The sequence below is a fragment of the Mastigoproctus giganteus genome, chromosome 2, assembly GCF_048544385.1.
Source record: "Mastigoproctus giganteus isolate SK-2022 chromosome 2, ASM4854438v1, whole genome shotgun sequence".
NCBI classification, from domain to species: Eukaryota; Metazoa; Arthropoda; class Arachnida; order Uropygi; family Thelyphonidae; genus Mastigoproctus; species Mastigoproctus giganteus.
In genome coordinates this window covers 216,484,631-216,506,665 of record NC_143576.1, presented here as the reverse complement: position 1 = coordinate 216,506,665, position 22,035 = coordinate 216,484,631, and the positions used below count along the sequence as shown (strand labels likewise).

The following is a 22,035-nucleotide window of genomic DNA, read 5'->3' as shown; positions in this document are numbered from 1 at the left end:
GCGATTCATATTCCTTTAGATGTTACCTACCGCCCCTAAATGTTTGTACCAATATTTTTGTGACCCTGTATACAGCAAATATATTAAAAATAATAAAACTATAAGTATTGCATAAGAATCAAATTCTAATAAATTTATTTTTTAATTTTCAGTAAATATTTTAATAATATTTGTTGTAGACTCATTGTGCTGTAGAAATAGAGTGGGCTAGTAAATCAGAATATCTTATAATGGGGGATTTTAACTTCCCAGATATCGACTGGAACTTGTGGGTCGGTCACTCACACACTAGTAAGATTTTGTGGATTTATTGGATGATTTTTTTCAGCAGCAGCATGTTCAAGAGGCAACCAGAGAAGGTAATACACTTGATCTAGTTATCAGCAGTGATCATTCGTGTATTAAGAATTTGCAGATAAAGGAACCACTAGGTGGCAGTGATCACAGTGTACTGATGTGGGATTTACTTAAAGATTTAATTACCATCAGGGGTAAAGGAAAGGGTTTTTGCTTCCGCAAAGGTGACTACAGTGGTCTCAGACAGTTTTTAAATTCTGTACAGTGGGACCAACTGATGGTGTTACCAACAGCAAATTCTAAGTGGGAAGCATTCAAGGAATTAATCGTGGAAGCTACTAAATGTTTCATACCGATTAAGAAATATTGTTCAAGGTTTAGGCCTAAATGGTTGTCAAATGAACTAATGAGACTTGTGGCAGAGAAGAAAAATGCATGGGATGCATATAAATTATCACACAACACAGAAGCCTATGGCAGATATAAGCTAGTCTGTAATCAAGTCACAAAGGAGGTTTGGCAGGCGAAGGCAGATTACGAGAAATCTTTGACAAAGGACGCTAAGAAAAACAGCAAGGATTTCTTTACTTACATAAACTCTAATAGGAAGGGGATGAATCAGATTAGTCCACTTGATATCGATGGTTCGACTGTTGATGATCCTGCTCAGATAGCAAACAAACAATGAGTATTTTGCATCTACATTCACATATGAGGAGTTATTAAGGTTTGAAAATGGCAGAAAGTTATCAAATTGTAGCAGGGTGCTTAATGATTTTGTAATAACTGAGAGCAAAATGGAGGAGAAATTGTTGAAGTTAAACATAAGAAAGGCACCCGGGATCTATCCAGTTATATTAAAGGAGAACTCAGGGGAGGTCCCCACGGACTGGAGGATGTATTCACAATGGGGGGAACGAAGGGTGACACGAGTAATTACAGACCAGTTAGTTTAACTTCTGTTCCGGATAAAATAATGGAGTCACTGGTTAAAGATGCATTGCAGGATCATCTAGACAAGACAGCAGTAACTAATTCAAACACAGCATGGGTTCGTCAAGGGAAAGACTTGTCTGACAAATCTGATTGGATATTATGATATGGTTACAAAGGAACTAGATGCAAAAAATAATTTTGATATCATATACTTGGATTTCAGGAAAGCTTTTGACACTGTTGCACATGGAAGACTACTGTACAAATTGGAGCAGAATGGCATTAAGGGTAAGTTGGATAAAAGGATGGTTGAGCGGGAGAAAAAAGAGGTGGTAATCAATGGGTGCGCACTGCTCTTAATGACAGTAATGGCAGTGTGCTACTGCAACAGGATCTAGAAAATTTGGGAGGATGGGCTGAGAAGTGGCAACTGAAGTTTAACATTGATAAATGCAAAGTACTACATATGGGTAGAAGTAACCCCAGAGGAACGTACCAACTGTGTAGTACTACACTTAGGGTGGTAAAAAATGAAAAAGACCTGGGAGTAATTGTGCAGTCAGATATGAAGTTTTCTAAACAATAGAGACAGGCTGCAAGAGCAGGTCATGGGGTTTTCTCAATGATATACAGGAATTTTGCTAGCAATGAAAAGGAGGTAATAGTAGTAGTAGTGGCACATGATGCAAGAAAGCATGTGTATAAGCTTATGCAGCATCAGCCAAAAAAAAAAAAAAAAAATCACACCATTCCCTCCAAATGTCTGTCCAGTTCCTCCTTAAATTTATTCAACCCATCAACTTCCAAAATGACAGATGGAAGTTTGTTCCAGCAATTAACCACCCGCTGGCTAAAGGCAAATTTCCGCACATCTATTCTACTTCTGTCTTTTCTTAATTTGAATTTATGCCCCCCTTAGGTTTCTAATCTGAACAAGTGGAAGGATTCCATCAGAATTCAACAAGAATCTGAACAAGTGGAAGGATTCCATCAGAATTCAGCGTGCTCAACCCATTCAAGACCTTATACACCTCAATCAGATCATCGCGCAGGTGCCTAGTCTCCAGCCACTGCAATTTGCAGAACTTAAGCCTCTCTTGGTAAGAGGATCCCTTCATTCCCCTCACCAATCTTGTTGCCCTTCTCTGTACACGCTCAAGTAAATCTACATCCTTCCGAAAATGAAGCAAGACCTGTATGCAGTACTCAAGGCGTGGCCTGTCCATTGCCTTACACAGAGGGATAATCACCTCCTTTTCGCTGCTAGCAAAATTCCTATATATCATTGACAGGAACTACTATATATCAGCTTATAGAGGTACAATATGTACAGAAAGGATAGACAGGATAGAAAGAGAGGAGGTGTTATGCTGTTAATTAAGAAAAACATAAAATCAAAAGAAGTGCATCCAATTGATATAGATGAACAGTGCACTGTTGAGTCAGTTTGGTGTGACATAAGCACTGTGAAAGCAAAAATAAGAGTGGGAGTGTTATAGGCCTAATGACTCGAATGAGTACAATGAACAATTATACAAAGAAATACAGTGGGCCAGTAAATCAGAATGTCTTATAATGGGGGATTTTAACTTCCAAGATATTGACTGGAACTTGTGAGTTGGTCACTCAAACACTAGTCAGACTTTTGTGGATTTACTGGATGATTGTTTTGTGCAGCAGCATGTTCGAGAGGCAACCAGAGAGAGTAATACTTTTGATCCGGTTATCAGCAGTGAGCATTCGTGTACTAAGAATTTGCAGATAAACGCACCACTAGTTGGCAGTGATCACAGTGTACTGATGTGGGATTTACTTAAAGATATAATTACCATCAGGGGTAAAGGAAAGGGTTTTTGCTTCCGTAAAGGAGAGTACAGTGGTCTCAGAAAGTTTTTAAATTCTGCACAGTGGGATAAACTGACAATGTTACCAACAGTAAATTCTAAGTGGGAAGCATTCAAGGAATTAATCGTGGATGCCGCTATAAGTTTCATACCTATTAAGAAATATTGTTCAAGGTTTAGGCCTAAATGGTTATCTAATGAACTAATGAGACTCATAACAGGGAAGAAAAATGCGTGGGATGCATATAAATTATCAAGCAACTCAGAAGCCTATGGCAGATATAAACTAGTCTGCAATCAAGTCACAAAGGAGGTTAGGCAGGCGAAGGCAGATTACGAGAAATCCTTGGTAAAAGATGCTAAGAAAAACAGCAAGGATTTCTTTACTTATATAAACTCTAAAAGGAAGGGGATGAATCTGATTGGTCCACTTGACATTGATGGTTCGACTGTTGATGATCCTGCTCAGATAGCAAACAAACTGAATGAGTATTTTGCATCTACATTCACACATGAGGAATTATTAAGGTTTGAAAATGGCAGAAGGTTATCAAATTGTAGCAGGATACTTAATGATTTTGTAATAACTGAGAGCAAAGTGGAGGAGAAATTGTTGAAGTTAAACATAAGAAAAGCACCTGGGGTGGATGGGATCTATCTAGTTATATTAAAGGAGGCGGCAAAGCAACTAAGCAAACCCTTAGCCATAATTATGAGAGCATCCTTGGACTCAGGGGAGTTCCCCATGGACTGGAGATGTGCAAATGTATCCCCAATTCACAAAGGGGGATAGAAAAGGGTGACACGAGTAATTACAGACCAGTTAGTTTAACTTCTGTTCCGGGTAAAATAATGGAGTCACTGGTTAAAGATGCATTGCAGGATCATCTAGATAAGACTGCAGCAATAATTCAGACACAGCATGGGTTTGTTAAGGGAAAGTCTTGTCTGAAAAATTTGATAGGGTATTATGATGTGAACTGGATGCAAAATTCTTTGCATCCAAAGGAACTGGATGCAAAGAATAATTTTGATATCATATATTTGGATTTCAGGAAAGCTTTTGACACTGTTGCGCATGAAAGACTATTGTACAAATTGGAGCAGAATGGTATTAAGGGTAAGTTGCTACAATGGATAAAAGGATAGTTAAGTGGGAGAAGACAGAGGGTGGTAATCAACGGGTGCTGCTCTTCGTGGACTAATGTTATTAGAGGGTGATTGTCCTTCTGTATAAGGCAATGGTCAGGCCACGCCTTGAGTACTGCATACAGGTCTGGAGGCCTCATTTTAGGAAGGATGTAGATTTGCTTGAGCATGTACAGAGAAGGCAACAAGATTGGTGAGGGGAATGAAGGGATCCTCTTACCAAGAGAGGCTTAAGTTCTGCAAATTGCAGCGGCTGGAGAATAGGCACCTGCAAGGCGATCTGACTGAGGTGTATAAGGCCTTTGGGTTGAGCATGCTGACTTCTGATAGGATTCTTCCACTTGTTCAGATTACAAACCTAAGGGGGGCATAAATTCAAATTGAGGGAAGACTGCTGTAGAATAGATGTGTGAAAATTTGCCTTTAGCCAGAGGGTGGTTGATTGCTGGAACAAACTTCCATCTGTTGTTGTGGAAGTTGATAGATTAAATAAATTTAAGGAGGAACTGAACAAACATTTAGAGGAAATGGTTGTGTGATTTTTTTTTTTTTTTTTTTGGCTGATGCTAAATAAGCTCATACGTTTTTTTTTTCTTGCATCACATGCCACTATTACTATTACTAACTCTCTAACATGTCATCGTTTAAGGACTACGCTTAATGGTTTCAGCAATTTTCAGAATGTGATTTTTCAGTTGATCTTGTGGTGGTTTAATGCATTTATGGCAGAATAAAGATGTGAGGATGGGTGATCATGGTACACTGTACAGTGTTGTTGTTCCAACCAATCAAATTATTGTACTATGTACTGAAAAATTCAGAAACGTTACAGGAAAAGTGGGCTGTAGCACCTTGCATAAATCACATCCTCTGCCAATTTTCAAGAGGTATGCCTTCCAGTAGTTCCCACAAACTGTTCTGCAGAAAATGCAGGTATGTCATTGTCAAAAGCCTTGCTAGTAGAATAAAGCACAACAAGACTGTCTCCAAAAGCACCATACCAAACATTAAGTCTGGCACGGATGCAAAACCACCCTTACACTCAGAAACATACTATTCCCTGAAGTCGGCAAGAAATAATTCCATGTTCATTTTTTAATGTTACCCTTTTAAATTTACCATGAACTATGAAAAATTCATTTTTTTAATATTTGAAATGCAAAATTCTTAAAAATAAAACCCTAGAGGCATACATGTTTGTTCTTGTTTGAACTTGCTTCCCTTGTTTGAGTGTGGCATAACTTGTTGCTAAGGGAAGAATGCACTGCTAAGGCTTTCACTGCTGAGAATAGTAGAGAGCATCACCTTGCAGAAACAAAACTAACATGTTTTTCATCATTGGTGCTTGAACTGTTTACATGAGCACTTTTCATTTACATATATGAAAATGAAACTCCCGCATTCTTCATTATTAGTGCTCAAATTATTTATATGAGCTGGCATGTGTCAGCAATTTGTGCTACTCCTGGAGGATGACAATAGCCAGAATTGGAATTTTTGATAAAAATTCATGTTTTTAATAATTGCATAAATTAAGCTTAAATAAAATGTGTTATTTTATTTGTTTATGGTCAAACTCCTTCATTAACAAGCCAATTTAATGATTCAGACTGAAAGGAAATGCAATAACTGAAGAATACTAAAATTGGGATTGATTTCACTCTGGTATATAATTTTTTTATTTATTTTGAATAGCCTCTATGGCACTTAGGGTCAGTTGACACCATTATGGGGTTAAAGGAAACTGATGTTGATTATGTGTACAGACAACTGTGTATGTGAGTTTCCTTTAGCTCAGGCATGAGTGTTTCAAAAGTTGAGAATTACATTTCTTGTAAAACATGATATTCATATGTACACTGCAAAATAAACCACAGTCAAAAGTTTGTATTTTATTTGTATCTTTTGGCAATACTTCTTGTATAGCTGTACTGTGAAATGGATATAACTGCTGATCAAGTCTTGCTCCACATGTTTGAATATGAAGGTTGTCAGATTACATTTATGCAATATGACAACCCTCTGATACTTATGGCAAGAGATACTTGTACAGCATGAAGTATATAACCTTCCATGTTTTCAGTTCATAAAAATCTTCCTCAAACAGCATTTACCTATTGTGGTTTCAGAATACCTAGTTATTGAAGTCATTGCTCCACAACAGCAAATGTTTTATGATTTTAGCATAAAATCATAAAACTGTGTTGGAAATTTTTTGGCATATTTATGAACAGTAGTTATGAAATTCTTTTGAACCTCACCATAAATTAAAATCATCAATTGTGGCTATCAAATAATGTGACTGCAGATGCAGTCAAACGCAAGCTGTGTCTGAACTATTACTGCAGTCACGTCTAGATGATCCTGCAATGCTTTTTTAACCATCAACTCCATTATTTTCCCTGGAATACAAGTTAAACTAATAAGTCTATGATTACTTGTGTCATCCTTTGAAACCCCTTTGTGAATTGGGGATACATTTGCACACCTCCAGTACACAGGGACCTCCCCTGAGTCCAAGGATGCTCTCATAATTATGGCTAAGGATTTGCTTACTTCCTTTGCTGCCTCCTTTAATATAACTGGTAATCTGCCTTCACCTGCCTAACATCCTTTATCACTTGATTACAGCCTAGCTTATATCTGCCAGAGGCTTCTGTGTTGCCTGATAATTTATATGCATCCCATGCATTTTTCTTCTCTGCCACGAGTCTCATTAGTTCATCTGATGTCCATTTAGGCTAAACCTTGAACAGTATTTCTTAGTTGGTATGAAAAGCCTAGTAGTCCCTGAAGGCTTTCTATTTAGAATTCACTGTTGGTAACAACATCAGTTGATCCCCTGTATAGAATTTAAAAACTGTCTGAGACCACTGTAGTCACCTGTCTTTTACCCTTGATGATAGTTACATCTTCAAGTAAATTTCACATCAGAACACTGTGATCATTGTCAACCAGTGGTTCCTTTATCTGCAAATTCTTAATGCATGAATAATCACTACTGATAATCAGATCAAGAGTATTACTCCCTCTAGTTACCTCCCAAACATGCTGTTTTAGAAAACAATCATCCAATAAATCCACAAAAGCCTTGCTAGTGTGTGAGTGACCAACCCACAAATTCCAGTCACTTTCTGGGAAATTAAAATCCCCCATTATAAGACACTCTGATTTACTGGTCCACTCTATTTCTCTGCACAATTGCTCATTATACTCATCAGATTCATTTGGCCTATAACACACACCTACTCTCATTTTCCCTTTCCCCGTGCTTATGTCATACCAAACAGACTCAACATTGCATTGTCTACCAATGTCAATTGGATGCACTTCCTTAGATTTTGTTTCTTAACTAACAGCATAACCCCTCCTCCCTTCTTGTCCTGTCTATCCTTTCTGTACACAGTGTACTTCCCAAATTCCAATTCCACACTGCTTACATCTGTGTGACACAACGTCTCTGATATCCCAACACTATCCACCTTTGATGTCTTGACCAGCACTTCTGATTCATCAAAATTATTAAGTATACTTCTAGCATTATTGTACATGCAAGTATACATGCACCTGTTCCTACTCTTAGTTACCCTAACACAGACCATGTATATGGGCTGTGTTTTGATACATATGTTAATAGCAATTTTTCTTTTTGGCAAATAATGATAAAAAACAAATACTGTCTCCAATTTGGGGCACACACACAATATATAGAAAAAAAAACAAAAAAACACAAAAAAAAAACACCACTATTTCAAAAAAAATCTTAGCAACTACAAAAATGAGCCCCAATGCTGTATCCTCAAAATTATCACTACAGTAAACTTTTATACATTTAGCACCAGAGACTCAACATCTGGTGAGTATAGGCTTGGCACACTCAGGGTCCTGAACTGGATATCACCATTTTCTCTTTCTTAGTGATTCCTTTCTACTTCTCTCTCTCTCTCTCTCTGGGTAACTCAGAATTTTTTTTTTTTGGCGTGCAGCATAAGCCTCAAGCTTCCTTCCACCTTATGGCTAATAATAATAATAATATTATTATCTATGCAGTTTATTTATCTCTCTTAAGAAATCTCGTTTTTCTTCTTTTATCTTTGGCTTAGAGTTTCCAACTATGATTTTTAATGAGAAAATAAAACCATTTAACATGCATTTGAACAACAAAGTAACAACAAAACAAATTCAACTACTGGTGTGTGCACACATTAGCATTAGTTGAAGCATATGATGCAAGAAAGCAAGCGTATACAACATCAGCCAAAAAAAAAAAAAAAAAAAAACCACACTTCCCATTTCAGCCATGTGGCCACTCCAAATGTTTGTCTAGTTCAGTCTTAAATTTATTTAAGCTATCAACTTCCACAACAACAGATGGAAGTCTGTTCCAACAATCAACTACCCACTAGCTAAAGGCAAACTTCTGCACATCTATTCTACAACTGTCTTTCCTCAATTTGAATCTATGTCTGCCTCAGGTTCTTAATCTGAGCAAGCGGACGTATCCCGTCAGCATTGAGCCTGCTCAAACCATTCAAGGCCTTATACACCTCAATCAGATCACCTCGCAGGTGCCTAGTCTCCAGATGCTGCAACATGCAGAACTTAGGCCTTTCTTCGTAAGTGCATCCCTTTGTTCCTCTCAACAATCTTGTTGCCCTTCTCTGTACTCGTTCTAGCAACTCTACATACTTCCTAAAATTAGGCCTCCAGACCTGTACGCAGTGCACAAGGTGTGACCTGACCACTGCCTTATACAAAGGGATAATCACCTTCTTGTATCTGCTAGCAAAATTCCTATATAACATTAACAAAACTCCATGACCTGCTCTGCCTGCCCGTCTGCACTTCTCAGAGAACTTCATATCTGACTGCACAATTATCCCCAGTTATTTTTCATTCTCCACCTCCTGAGTGTAGTACCACACGGTTGGTATGTTTCTCTTGGGTTACTACTAACCATATGCAGTACACTTTGCATTTGTCAATGCTAAACTTCAGTTGCCACTTCTCAGCCCATTGCCAACCTTTGTATCATCTGCAAACTTGGACAATAAGCCTGATGAGCAGTTGTGTGAATATTTTATCATATACAGCAGACTCTCGATTTACTGGGATCAGATTAACCGGGACACTTCAAGACTCCAAATTTGGAAAAAAAAATTAAACCAGAAATCATAAAATCCAAGTAATAACTAGAATAGGCATAAAAGATGTTTTGCAAGTCTTAAATAAGTAACATTATAAGTCGTCATTAGGAGATTAATGTACCTATTATCAAACAAATGTTTAGTTTGTTTTAGTGCGTCGCATCGAATGTTGTGTTCTGTCGCATCACAAAAAGACAAATTTTGTTTTGTTATTTATGTCAGGGATATCGAAATTTTTTTTGTACTAATATAAATTTGTTACAAATTGTGAAAATGATGGGTAAACGCAAAAGAGTTGTACTTTCAATTAAATAAAAACTTGAAAATGGTGCATCTATTAAATCTTTAATAAACATTATAATGTTGGTGACCAAACCATATGCAACATCATAAAAAATAAACAAAAGCTATTAGATTTAAAATTGACATCATAAAAAAATAAAGGGAAGCTGTTGTTTGTTATTTGGTTTTTAGGAGCATTAGCAACTAAGGCCATATTGCTCCGGGATATGCTGTGGTCATTCCCTGACCTTTCCGCATCCTCCGTATTTGGTGGTGACGGGCTCGAACCCCGGTCTAATCAAGAAGCGTGTGCTATGCACTGCTGCTCCTTCCAACCTGGTTACAGAGGCGCCTAAAGGGAAGAATCGTATTGGACACACAAATAGTGTGTGGTAAGTTTTTTTCATTTTTTATCTATCGCGATACTTCTTACGTAAGTTACTGAACATTTTTCAATACAGTAAGTCCCAAGACTTACGTTAAATTTTTTTAACTAATTTTTTTTAAAACCATTTTAAGGATTGTAAAATTTAAAACAGTAAAAATATAAAAATAAAATAAAATGAGCAATCAATAATGGTGATCTCGGCACATACAAATTGCACAAGTGAGATACAGTGTAACAAGCATAAAAATAGGAATGAAGAGAAGATTCTGTAAATTTATTTATGTTTTTTTATATGACTGAAGATTTCAGTGAAGGGAACACACGGACCATAATAAACCCACACAATTCCGGCTATCGGTATTATCGCAAATGCAATAAGATTGAATTTACTACCAGTTTATAACAAATTGCACTAATAGAAAAGCCCAATAACCCAGAAAGTGTAAATTGTTTTTATCGTTTTATGGAAGTGACCTCCAGAAATGTGGTTTAGTAAAACACGAGTTTGCATGGGGGTGATAGTGAGTTTATCTTAACCCTCTGAAGTTCCTTTCAGAAAATTTAATTTTGACTGTTATCATGGTGCCAACTAAGAGAATAAGTGACAGTGGTACTATCAAGAAAGGAAGGCAGTCAAGCTGGATCAGAAAATTAAAATAATATGTATTTTATATGTAAAATGGTCAAACATTAACAATTATCAGGCAGAATTCAGATTTGTCAGTGTCAATGGTGAACACAATAATAAAGGACTAAGACAGAATATGTGAAGCAGTGAAGGGATCTGCACCAATTATCAACTATAATAACCAAGGCTAGTGAAGCAGTGAAGGGATCTGCACCAATTATCAATTATAATAACCAAGGCTACAGAAGCAGTCGAGTTGGATCAGAAAATTAAAATAATATGTATTTTATATGTAAAATGGTCAAACATTGAGTATCGGGCAGAATTCAGATTTGTCAGTGTCGATGGTGAACACAATAACAAAGGACAAAGACAGAATATGAGAAGCGGTGAAGGGATCTGCACCAATTATCAACTATAATAACCAAGGCTACGAAATACATACAGTATCAGTTTTTACAATACTGATGATCAAATGATAATTAGTGCCAGTAAATCAGAGTGAACACTGTTTATTGTTGCACACGTAGATCTCAATGGGAAGGGCAAGGGAGGGGATAGTCACGGTCTCATATACTGAAGGTAAGGTAGACATGGTAAATTTCCTGTAATCCTTTCCAGAAAGCTGTGTTCGTGCAACACTGAAGCAGATCTGCCAGTGATGAACCCCCTAAGTAGCCAATAAAATTAAAGAGGTATGAAGGCTCTTTAAGTTTACTGAATTGGTTGGAGATTTAATTGTCACTGGCAGATATACTTTAGCATCACATATATGAATGCAGCCAGAGGAAGCAGCATTTTATTATTTTTTTTTTACATGCGAATAAAGGATGAGTTCAAGTGAGGTGTTTAAAACATCACTCAGATATGCTAAGCAACAATTAGGAAAGATCAACCTTTTTCCTGGTGTGCCACACGTCATGTTAAAAGTGCATTGAATGCCATCTAGGGGCACGAACATCCTTAAGCTACCAGAATCAATATCCCTCCCTCACTACTGATCCACACCAATAAATATTTTTGCTATGTAAAGCAATTACTGTATACACAATAAGCACTTGCAATAAAAAATTTAAACTTTTAAGTTTATAAAATAAATTTAATATACAATAATGAATAATTATTTGTTCTTACAGAATCAATGTTATGAAGGGCTCACCAACACCTTACGTGTTGAATTAATGTTAAAAGGTGTAAATATGAACCTACCATCACATTGAAATCTGAGGCTATCATTTTTGGAAATAAAAATGGAATTTAAAATGTATACATTAATTTCTGTTTTTTACTCCTTTTTTCCCCTGCATGTAGTATTATTTTCCAGGAAATAAAAATGTGTTTCATGGTCCAGTAAATATGGTATATAAGCACCGAAACTTGTTAGCTGATAAAGATCATTCATCTTTAGCCTTCTTTCTTTATTTAGTAGCAAAGTACATGCTACATTTTTTTTTTAGATAATACAAGCATTATTAACCAAGTAAGAAGGAGCATCACAATAAAACAATTCAATACAAACGAACAAAAACTACACTGGCTGAACTTTTTTTACATATATCATGTCTCTATCCCCCCCCCCAACACTACAGCTATTCCATTCATTCATCAAAATTTTGGTTGTTATGTTATGTTTGTTATTTGGTTTTTAGGAGCATTAGCAACTAAGGCCATATTGCTCCGGAGATATGCGGTGGTCATTCTCTGACCTTTCCCGCATCCTCTGTATTTGATGGTCACGGGCTCGAACCCCGGTCTAATCAAGAAGTGTGTGCTATGCACTGCTGCTCCTGCTCACCTGGCTACGGAGGCGCCTTCAAAATTTTGGGATTGAAGCTAAAACATGTGGCTGCTATTTCCAAAGCTCTTCATTGCAGGTTAGTTTTTGAAATAATTTAAGTTCTTTTTATTTTAATATACTAAACTGTAGTTAATATACAGTTTGAATTTCTATAGTGATAGGTTAGTTTATTTTTGTATTTAGATATGTCCTTGGAAAGCTACAGCTTAATATTCAGAGATAGCCTTTGCCATCAATATTTTGTCAGGAACTTTTGTTGGGTAGCTTAAATTTATTTCACTAGTGGTTAAAAGTTTTGTCAGCAGTATAATTTCTGTAATATTCTGTTGATTTAAATTCCATAGTATATTATAAGTTTAAATTTGTAAAAGTATTTGGAAAGCTACAGCTTAATATTCAGATATCTTTGGTTATCAATATTCTGGTGGGAATTTCCTAACTATTGTTCGATCTTAAATTTAACTGCTTTAGTGATTTAAGTTTTGTCAACAGTTTTTGCATTATTTTATTAACATAAATTCTGTAATATATTGTAAATTTAAATTTCGTGATCTTTGTAATGTTCAAATTTTATTTAAATTATGGGTGCTACAAGATCCACTTACAATACAAAGTCCAGGGACATCGGGACTCAAATGGAAATGCCCACAAGCATTTCCATTTGAGTCAGACCTAGCTCATCTGGTGATGATTTTTCATTGCAACCAATGAAAGGAGAGTACCAATCTCAAATTACAACTTAGTGCGTTATGAGAAGAATTTGAGTCATTGAAGAAATGAGTGCTTGCCCTAGAAACAAATGTAACTGGTAGCTTGTCAGAGACTTGAGTATCTCTTGACCTGTCAAGTGATGCACTCCCAATTTGGGTCCCAGAAAACAACAGTCAAGTGGAGAATGCTCTGGTCGAAGGTGATCTAGAGCTATTGGGAGACTCCACTGTCAGAGAAACGGATAACATTTTTTTTTAATAAAGATGGGTGGTCCAGAACCAGAGTGTGTTTGCAGGAGCTACAATTGATGATGTTAGCAACAGATTGTCAGATTTTAAGGGCGATAAAGAGAGAATTATTATTCGTGTGGGGTCAGTTGGTCAATATTAAATGTTGACCAACTGACCTGATCAAATTAAGTTTTTTAACACTTACAAATACAAAGTACTGCATAGTAACACACCAATTGTTCAGTACTATACTCAGGGTAGTGGAGAATGAAAAAGACCTGGGTAATTGTGCAGTCAGATATGAAGTTTTCTGAGCAGTGCAGATAAGCTGACAGAGCAGCTCATGGGGTCTTCATATACAGGAATTTTGCTATCATGGATAAAGAGGTGATTATTCCATTACATAAGGCAACAGTCAGATCACACCTTGAGTACTGCATACAGGTCTGGAGGCCTCATTTTAAGAAGGATGTAGAGCTGCTGGAACAAATACAGAGAAGGGCAACAAGATTGGCGGGGGTAACAAAGGGTTGCTCTTACCAAGAAAGGCTTAATTTCAGCAAATTGCAGCATCTGGATATTAGGCACCTGTGAGGTGATCTGACTGAGGTGTATAAGGACTTGAATGGTTTGAGCAAGCTCAATGCTGAATATTCTTCAGATTGGTGTAACATTAGGAGTGAGTCCCTCATCTGGCTGCATGTACTGGAGCATTATCATCTTGAAACATGACATCATTCATGAGGAACTGTTTGCATCACGAGATGAACCTGGTTACTCAGAATATCAAGATAACCAGTGCCATTAATTTTCCAATTCAGGATTATGATATGATCTAAAGAATACCAAGATATTGCTGCCCAAAACATTGTTGATCTCCCTCCATGTTTGACAGTTTGCACAAGATAGGCAGTATGATGTGCTTCCCTTGACATTTGCAAAATGTAAACTCTCCCTAATGCTGAAAAATGTGTGAATGATGATTTGTCTGAAAATATTACATGTTTCCAATCATCAAATGTCCATTTTTTGTGCTCCTTACACCACTGCATCCTTTTTCTAGTATTATCATCAGTAACAAGTGGCTTGGAAATAGCAGCTCTGCATAATTTTAGCTTTGTGAAGTTTTCACTGAACTGTTTTTCTCTAGAAACTGGATTGCCAAGACTCACATTAAGTTCTGCAGCTATTTTTGAGGCAATAGTTTTTTGGGGCTACAATCCTTTTCAGTCAGCTTTGGTTTTCTGCAATTTGTGCTATCAGATTTTGTTTTACACGTGGTGAATACAGCCATCACTTTCAACACAGCTGCTCTGGATACATTACATTAAACCAGCAGTTTTAGTCTCTGATGCCCCTGCTAAATGTGCACCAACAAATACCACTTTGGGATTTGGCCTGGTTTGTCATTTTTTTTTCATGTACTTTTTCATAGCACCTCTAAATAAACATCAGCTTTATTCATCTTACCTTCACAGTACTACCTGCATGCAAGAAACAAACAAAAGAAAAAAAAAAAAAAAACCATCACTGCGTATTCATAAATATGTCATAAAGCCATTAAAAGAAATCAAGTGTTTCTATTATTTTGTCCACCCCTGTAAGTATAAATATTTACATAGGTAACACAATGAAGATTTTCACAAGGCTCTTACAAAGCAAAAACTGCACATGCTAAATTCCCCCTTCATATACAAAATGAAACTTAGGGCAAATACCATAAAAGCATGACTTAAATTTCATTTTGATTTATGGTCTCATTAAAAAAAAAAAAAAAAAAAAACAAGACCACAAAAAATATAACTTTTGATATAAGCTGGGGTTTAAAATAAGGGATTTTAGTTACAGTCATCCCTAGCATATGGTTCCAGTTAGTAAGTTTAGTTTATCCAATGAAAATGTAAACATGCTTATTATATTATTGCAGTCTACTGATTATTAAACAAAATGTATGAATGTACGATACACTATATATTTATGATCAAGTAATTATTTGATATTACCAAATCAGCATAATTAATTTAATAAATACAAGAATTTTTTTTTTTTACTAAGGAACAGAAAATTAACCAAGTTTCAATAAACAAATAAAATTATGTTAATAATAAAAAATTTATACATAATGTCAGAATATTAAAGCAAAAATATTTTAGTGTTATTAATTAGACAATAATCAGTTAGTATTTACATGCTGCAATAAGAAATAAGATATAAAAAAGCAAGCTACTTAAAGAAAATGAAAATCTATCTTTGCAGAAGCAAAGCAAAAAACAGAAAAGCAAAGCGTAAGCAAGACTACAAGATCCAGAATTCCAGACACCATTCTAAATATTCAAAGGCCGAGAAATTTTGCATTTACTGTATTAGGGTTCTTACCAAAAATTGCCCAAGAGACAGACTCCGCCCATGTTCAATCATGCTTTTATTCCGGGATAAGTGACTGACATCACTCATGCTGGGGCTTTTTACGAGTCTCGAAACTTCCGATACACATTGCCTGGATATCAAGCCTGCCCTTATTAGAGAGTCGCTGGGACTAAGCAGGTGTGGAGAACTACAGGTAGTACTATCTAATGAAATGTTGCATTTTATGTTATTTGAAGAATTTAATGAGGTTTCGCTTTTGGTTTTATGAAGATTACTTAATATTGGTCTTCTTGATGCTGGACGAGGGGTATTAATCCCTACATTTCTGACAGCCACCTTTTCAGTTTGGGTGCTCACATCTCTAACACGGATGAGTAATTTCTGCAACTGATGACCTACATCACATTTATGCATAACAGAAGATTCAATATCATTATCAACATCTATATCAACAAACATATCCGAGGAAGAAATCTTTGTAAGGCTGCTATTGTGAATACTGTTCTGAGGTGATGAAGAATTAAACTGTGAAGCCAAATTAGGATACACACCACGTAATATCTGAGCCACGGCAGCTTCAAGAGAAGGTGCAACATCACCTGATAAAGAAAAATTTTTAGAACCACGCATAAGATTGCTACATGGAAAAGTAGCATGTTCACCAAGGTTTATAGTAGAGTTCTCTGAACCAGAAGAATCAGATGCTAGATATTCCATACTAGAATTTGCAGAATGACTTGTAAAATACTTTAATTTCTGGTGGGAGCAGATTAAATTATTAGTAGACGTATTTCCAGTATCATTCGTTTTACAATATGTACATATGTTCAATTCTAAAAACTTATTACTTTCCATTTCTTTCTGATGTACTGAATTTGTATTTGATGAAGTAGAAGGTTCATGTTCATTAGGAAGTAATACTACCCGTGTTTCTCCAGAGAAAGCAGCTCTTCTGTTCAATGAACCCTAATAACAAATGAAGGGGAAGCAAAATAAATATTGCTGCAAAATAAAAACAATTATGAAAAAAAAAAAAAAAAAAAATCCAACTAAATAACTTAGTGAGTGCCCATTACTATTAGATGTTGGGGAACACCAGCTTCATACATTTTCCACAGAACGCCAATTAATCTTTATTTGATAAAGCAGAAGTTTCATGTTCATTAGGAAGTAATACTATCCGTGTTTCTCCAGAGAAAGCAGCCCTTCTGTTCAATGAACCCTAATGACAAATGAAGGGGAAGCAAAATAAAAAACAATTATGAAAAAAAAGAGCTATGAAGACACCACCTATAAGACACTTGCTTGCCCGTTCTGCATGTAGACACTCTCTCTCATCATACACCATCACAATTTCTGGTCTGTAGATTACTTCCACTCTCATTATACCTTTGCTTCAAACTAACTCGCACCATACAGATTCTATGCTGGCAGGCATAACTTCTGACTTGGCAAAGGCACTGTTTGTGCTCAGGCTGCTTTGATGAGAAGCAGGACTCCTTATATCTTCCCTAAATACTTGTACATTATACATACCATAATAGAACTCGTCATCCCCAATTTCCAAGTAACACCACGATTCTATGAGGATACTAGTCCTATTATGTCAGCATTAGTTTTCTCTAACCAGGAGTTTGAATTCGTCCATTTAATAGACACACACGTCACAAGTTTTCAAGGTTAACTTGAAAACTTGTCCCATGTCCTTACAGAACCCTCCATAAATTTCATGTATTTTGTCCCTTAGTCACTAGACTCCCCATAAACTTCTTGTATTTAATTTGAGGAAATACTTGGATTTATATGAATTTTTCCTCAACTTACCTAGAGATTTTAGGTTCAAACACTGTTCAGACATGCTTTTTTATGTTTGTGAAGCAGGGGAAAAAAAAACCTTAATTTCATTTAGTATTGCGTGAGACAGTAAACATATGATGTACATTTGCTAGACGAAGAAGTGCTGTCTGCTTTGTCGTTGATCACAACAGCAGTATCTTACCATGACCATTCCTGGAACTTTCAATCTCACCCTGTAGAATTTATTTTTCATCAAAAGATCAGTAACTATACAGTAATACCCCGAAGTTAAGCGATAGGTGGGTCCGACGAAAATCGCTCTTAAGTCGAATTCGCGTAAGTCGGGGTACAACTTTGCATATAAATACATATAAATTTTGTTTAATTGGGACCAAGGACTAACAAAAACACTATTTTAGAAGAAAAATATTAATAAAATTGCAGTTCTTTATACATATTAATACAAAATATGTATTAAAAAATAAATGACTTACGTAAAAAAGTTATTTTGATGTCGATGGCTTCATAAAATCTAACAAATTCGTATGACGACACAGCACCTTTTTTTCATGCAGAATTTCTTCGTAGCAAGCTAATATTTTTTTATTCCTTGCTTTGTTGCTATAACGCGTTCTTCGTTGGAGTCTGTTTTCTAAAATTTTTAAGCCCTTTTCAATTGAGCTGAGACCTTCTGTCAAGTTTGCAATTGTCATGTGCTTTTCGCCGTTGCCTCATTTAGGCCTGTAGCACGTGCAATATCACATGGTCTTTCATTTCGCTCAAAGCGTTTCACAATTTTTTCTCTATCGACAGAGGCAGACTGGCCATAAGCCTTGCCGGGGAAACCGCGGTGGGCCGGTGTGATTTTGGCCATAAACCATAGTATGAGGCCACTATAAATATTCCCTGGGTCAAAAATAAGAATTTTTGACTCAGTCCGCTTCTGTTTATCGATAATTGCTTTTCTTTTTCTCTCTGAATCTGCAGTGTCTTCACCAGGACGCTTCCTTTTCACACCTTTTAATTAAGTATTTTACTCATTTTTAGGGAATAAAGCACAATTACAAAACGAGGAGGCACGCTTGATACACATAAACAAAGCTGCGCCCATGTAGCAACTGAATAAACAACACCATAAAGGCAGAGATACACTATTAACACCTCACATTTCTAGGGGTTACAACCATAAAACAATAAAAATCCAGTTGCGTTTCTGCTAGTGGAATCTGTTATAAACTGGTAGTAAACTCGATCTAATTGCATACCGATAGCTGGAATTGTGTTGGTTTTTACGTTATTATGGTGAAATGTGTTTTCCCCCCCTTCACTGATATAAAAAAAACATAAATACATTTTCAGAATCTTCTCTTCATTCCTGTCGTGTTGCGTTCGATTGCCATTTCTTGTAAACACAAAGGCGAATCGTGCATAAGCCAATTCGGTTCGTGTTATATTATAAGATATTGTTACCGTATTTATAAATAGTGTATGATTGAATTCGCGTAGTGTAAACACGTGTTATACGAGGACTGACTGTATACGACTCGACCGACGTGATCCATTCCTCTCGTGAAAACGATGTAATTTCCGACAAAAGTTGAGCACGAATTTGAACGCACACATAAATATGACAGTTGGAATACAAATTCTTGTATATGTGTGCAGCTCATGCGCAGCAAAGTTGAATTTTGTTCATCTTGCGGTCTCACTCTCCGCCGCCGCACCGTATATTGATAACCTATGAGAAATGACCTTGAAGATAGTGGGCGGCAGTGTTGCCAAACGAAAAATCAAGAACCGCGTAACTCCGAGTTTGCGTAAGTCGGGGTATTACTGTACATGGAAAATAAATGGACAAAAAAAGTTGGTTACCAGCTTGTGGTGTGGAATTGCTAGTCGAAAAAATTCTGCAAGTAAGATCACAACATGTGTCTGCAATTCTGCCCAGACACAATAGGAGGGATTATGCTGAAAGACTTGTGGATTAACTCAAGACTTGAGGGAACTTGCAAGGCTCTGGTGGGGGGGGGATTTATATGAGCATGGCCCACACTTGTAGAAGGAATTTATTTTGAAGAGACAGTATTCATTTGAAAAGGTAGTGCAATGATACTGGTGGATTTTTGCCAGTATCATTGAGAATACCTTAAGGGTTCAGGGAAACTGCTAGTTAGGGAGGAGAAGAGTAATTTGATCAATGTTTATCTGATGATGCTTGCATGCACCTCGAGAATGAGCAGGAAGCTTAACTAGGGAAAAAAGCCTAAATAACTTCAAGGGATGTGTCAGGAAAGTAAACTATAGAAGAATCAGTGCTGGATTAAGGTACTTGCTGGCAGGGCCCTTGCCCATGGTACCATTCTTTGAGGGGTGCTAAATTTTATAAATCATGAAAAGTCTTTCTGCTTGAGGTGCACAAATACCTTGGCCTGAGCTTAAGAAGTATACTTAGTCTTAAATATGTCTACAATACTGTTTCATGTGAAACGGAGGTGTGAAATGGGAGCGTTTTTTTTTGGCTGATGCTGCATAAGCTTGCTTTCTTGCATCATATGTCTCTAATGCTAATAATGTCAGGAGTGTTATTATTAATATTATTAATAGCCATGTGGTGCAAGGAAGCCTGAACCTTATGCTGCACTAGGAAAAAAAAAAGTTCCCAAGTTACCCTGAGAGAGAGTCAAAAGTAGAAGGGAATCATCAAGAAAGAGAAGAATGATGATATCCAGCTCAGGACCCTGGGTGTGCCAAGCCCATACTCACCAGATGTGAGCCCCCGGGGTTAACTTGTCCCATGTCCTTACAGAACACCTTTTGTGACCTTAATCTTTTAAGGTCACAAAAGGTGATATTGTTGTACATGTTGGTACTAATTTTAGCCATAATTATGAGAGCTTACTTGGACTCAGGAGAGGTACCCATAGACTGGAAATGTGCAAATGTGACTCCAATTCACAAAGGAGGATCAAAGGCTGACACAAGTAATTATAGACCTGTGAGCTTAACTTCTGTTCCAGGAAAATTAATGGAGGCACTGGTTAAAGAAGCACTGCAGGATCATTTAGACAAGACTTCAGTTATAGCTCAGACACAGCATGGTTTTGTTAAGGGGAAGTCTTGCCTGACCAACTTGATTGGATACTATGATGCAGTCACAAAAGAACTGGATGCAGGGAATAACTTTGATATTATATACTTGGATCTTAGAAAGGCTTTTGATACTGTTGCACATGGAAGACTGCTACACAAATTGGAGCAGTGTGACATTGGAGGCAAATTGCTGCTATGGATAAAGGGGTGGTTGAGGGGGAGAAGACAGAGAGTGGTAATCAATGGACACTGCTCATCGTGGACTAATGTTATTAGTGGAGTCCCTCAGGGCTCAGTGTTGGGTCCATTATTGTTTTCTGTATTTATAAATGATATTGATGATGGTATATCAAGCTTAATGTCCAAGTTTGCAGATGATACAAAGGTTGGCAGGGTTGTCAAGGACACTACTGACACTATGCTGCTGCAACAGGATCTGGAAAGGTTGAGCAGATGGGCTGAGAGGTGGCAAATGAAGTTTAACATTGACAAATGAAAAGTACTACACATGGGAAACAGCAACCCCAGAGCAATGTATCAACTCTGTGGTACTACACTGACAGTGGTAGAGAATGAAAGGGACTTGGGGGTGGTTGTGCAGGCAGATATGAAGTTCTCTGAGCAGTGCAGATGGGCTGCAAGAGTAGCTCATGGAGTATTGTCAATGATATACAGGAATTTTTCCAGCAGGGATAAGGAGGTGATTATTCCATTGTATAAGGCAATGGTCAGGCCACACCTAGAGTACTGTATACAGGTCTGGAGGCCTCATTTCAAGAAGGATGTAGAGCTGCTGGAACGAGTACAGAGAAGGGCAACAAGATTAGTGAATGGAACAAAGGGGTGCTCTTACGAAGAAAGGCTTAAGTTTTGCAAATTACAGTGTCTGGAGAATAGGCACCAGCGAGGTGATCTGATAGAGGTGTATAAAGCCTTGAATGGTTTAAGCATGCTCAATGCTGATGGGATTCTTCCTCTAGCTCAGAAAAATCACCTGAGAGGACATAAATTCAAATTGAGGAAAGACAGATGTAGGATAGACGTGCGGAAATTTGCCTTTAGCCAGCGGGTGGTTGGTTGGTGGAGCAGACTTCCATCCCTTGTGGTGGAGGTTGATAGCCTAAATAAGTTTAAGGCTCAGCTGGACAGGTATTTTGAACGAACAGAGGGGTGAAGTGGAAGTGGGTTTTTTTTTTTTTTTTTTTTTTTTTGGCTGATGCTGCATAAGCTTGCTTTCTTGCATCAAATGCCTCTACTAATGCTAATGATATTAAAAGTAGATGGGAGGACTTACATAACAAACACTGGAGAATATTGAGAGGAAGTCAAGTTAAGATTAAATTTGAAAGTGTCTGCAATTCTTCTCCCATA

General features: G+C 37.0%; 1 protein-coding gene across 1 annotated transcript in view; it reads right to left on the bottom strand.

Annotated features, from left to right (window-relative positions):
• LOC150090085 (uncharacterized) overlaps nt 1–22,035 on the bottom strand; it is a 460,543-nt gene that overhangs the window by 52,973 nt on the left and 385,535 nt on the right. The window contains exon 19 of the mRNA XM_090389755.1: nt 15,787–16,743. Within this exon, the coding sequence (XP_090245881.1) occupies nt 15,787–16,743 (957 nt within the window). The remainder of the gene's footprint in view (nt 1–15,786; nt 16,744–22,035) is intronic.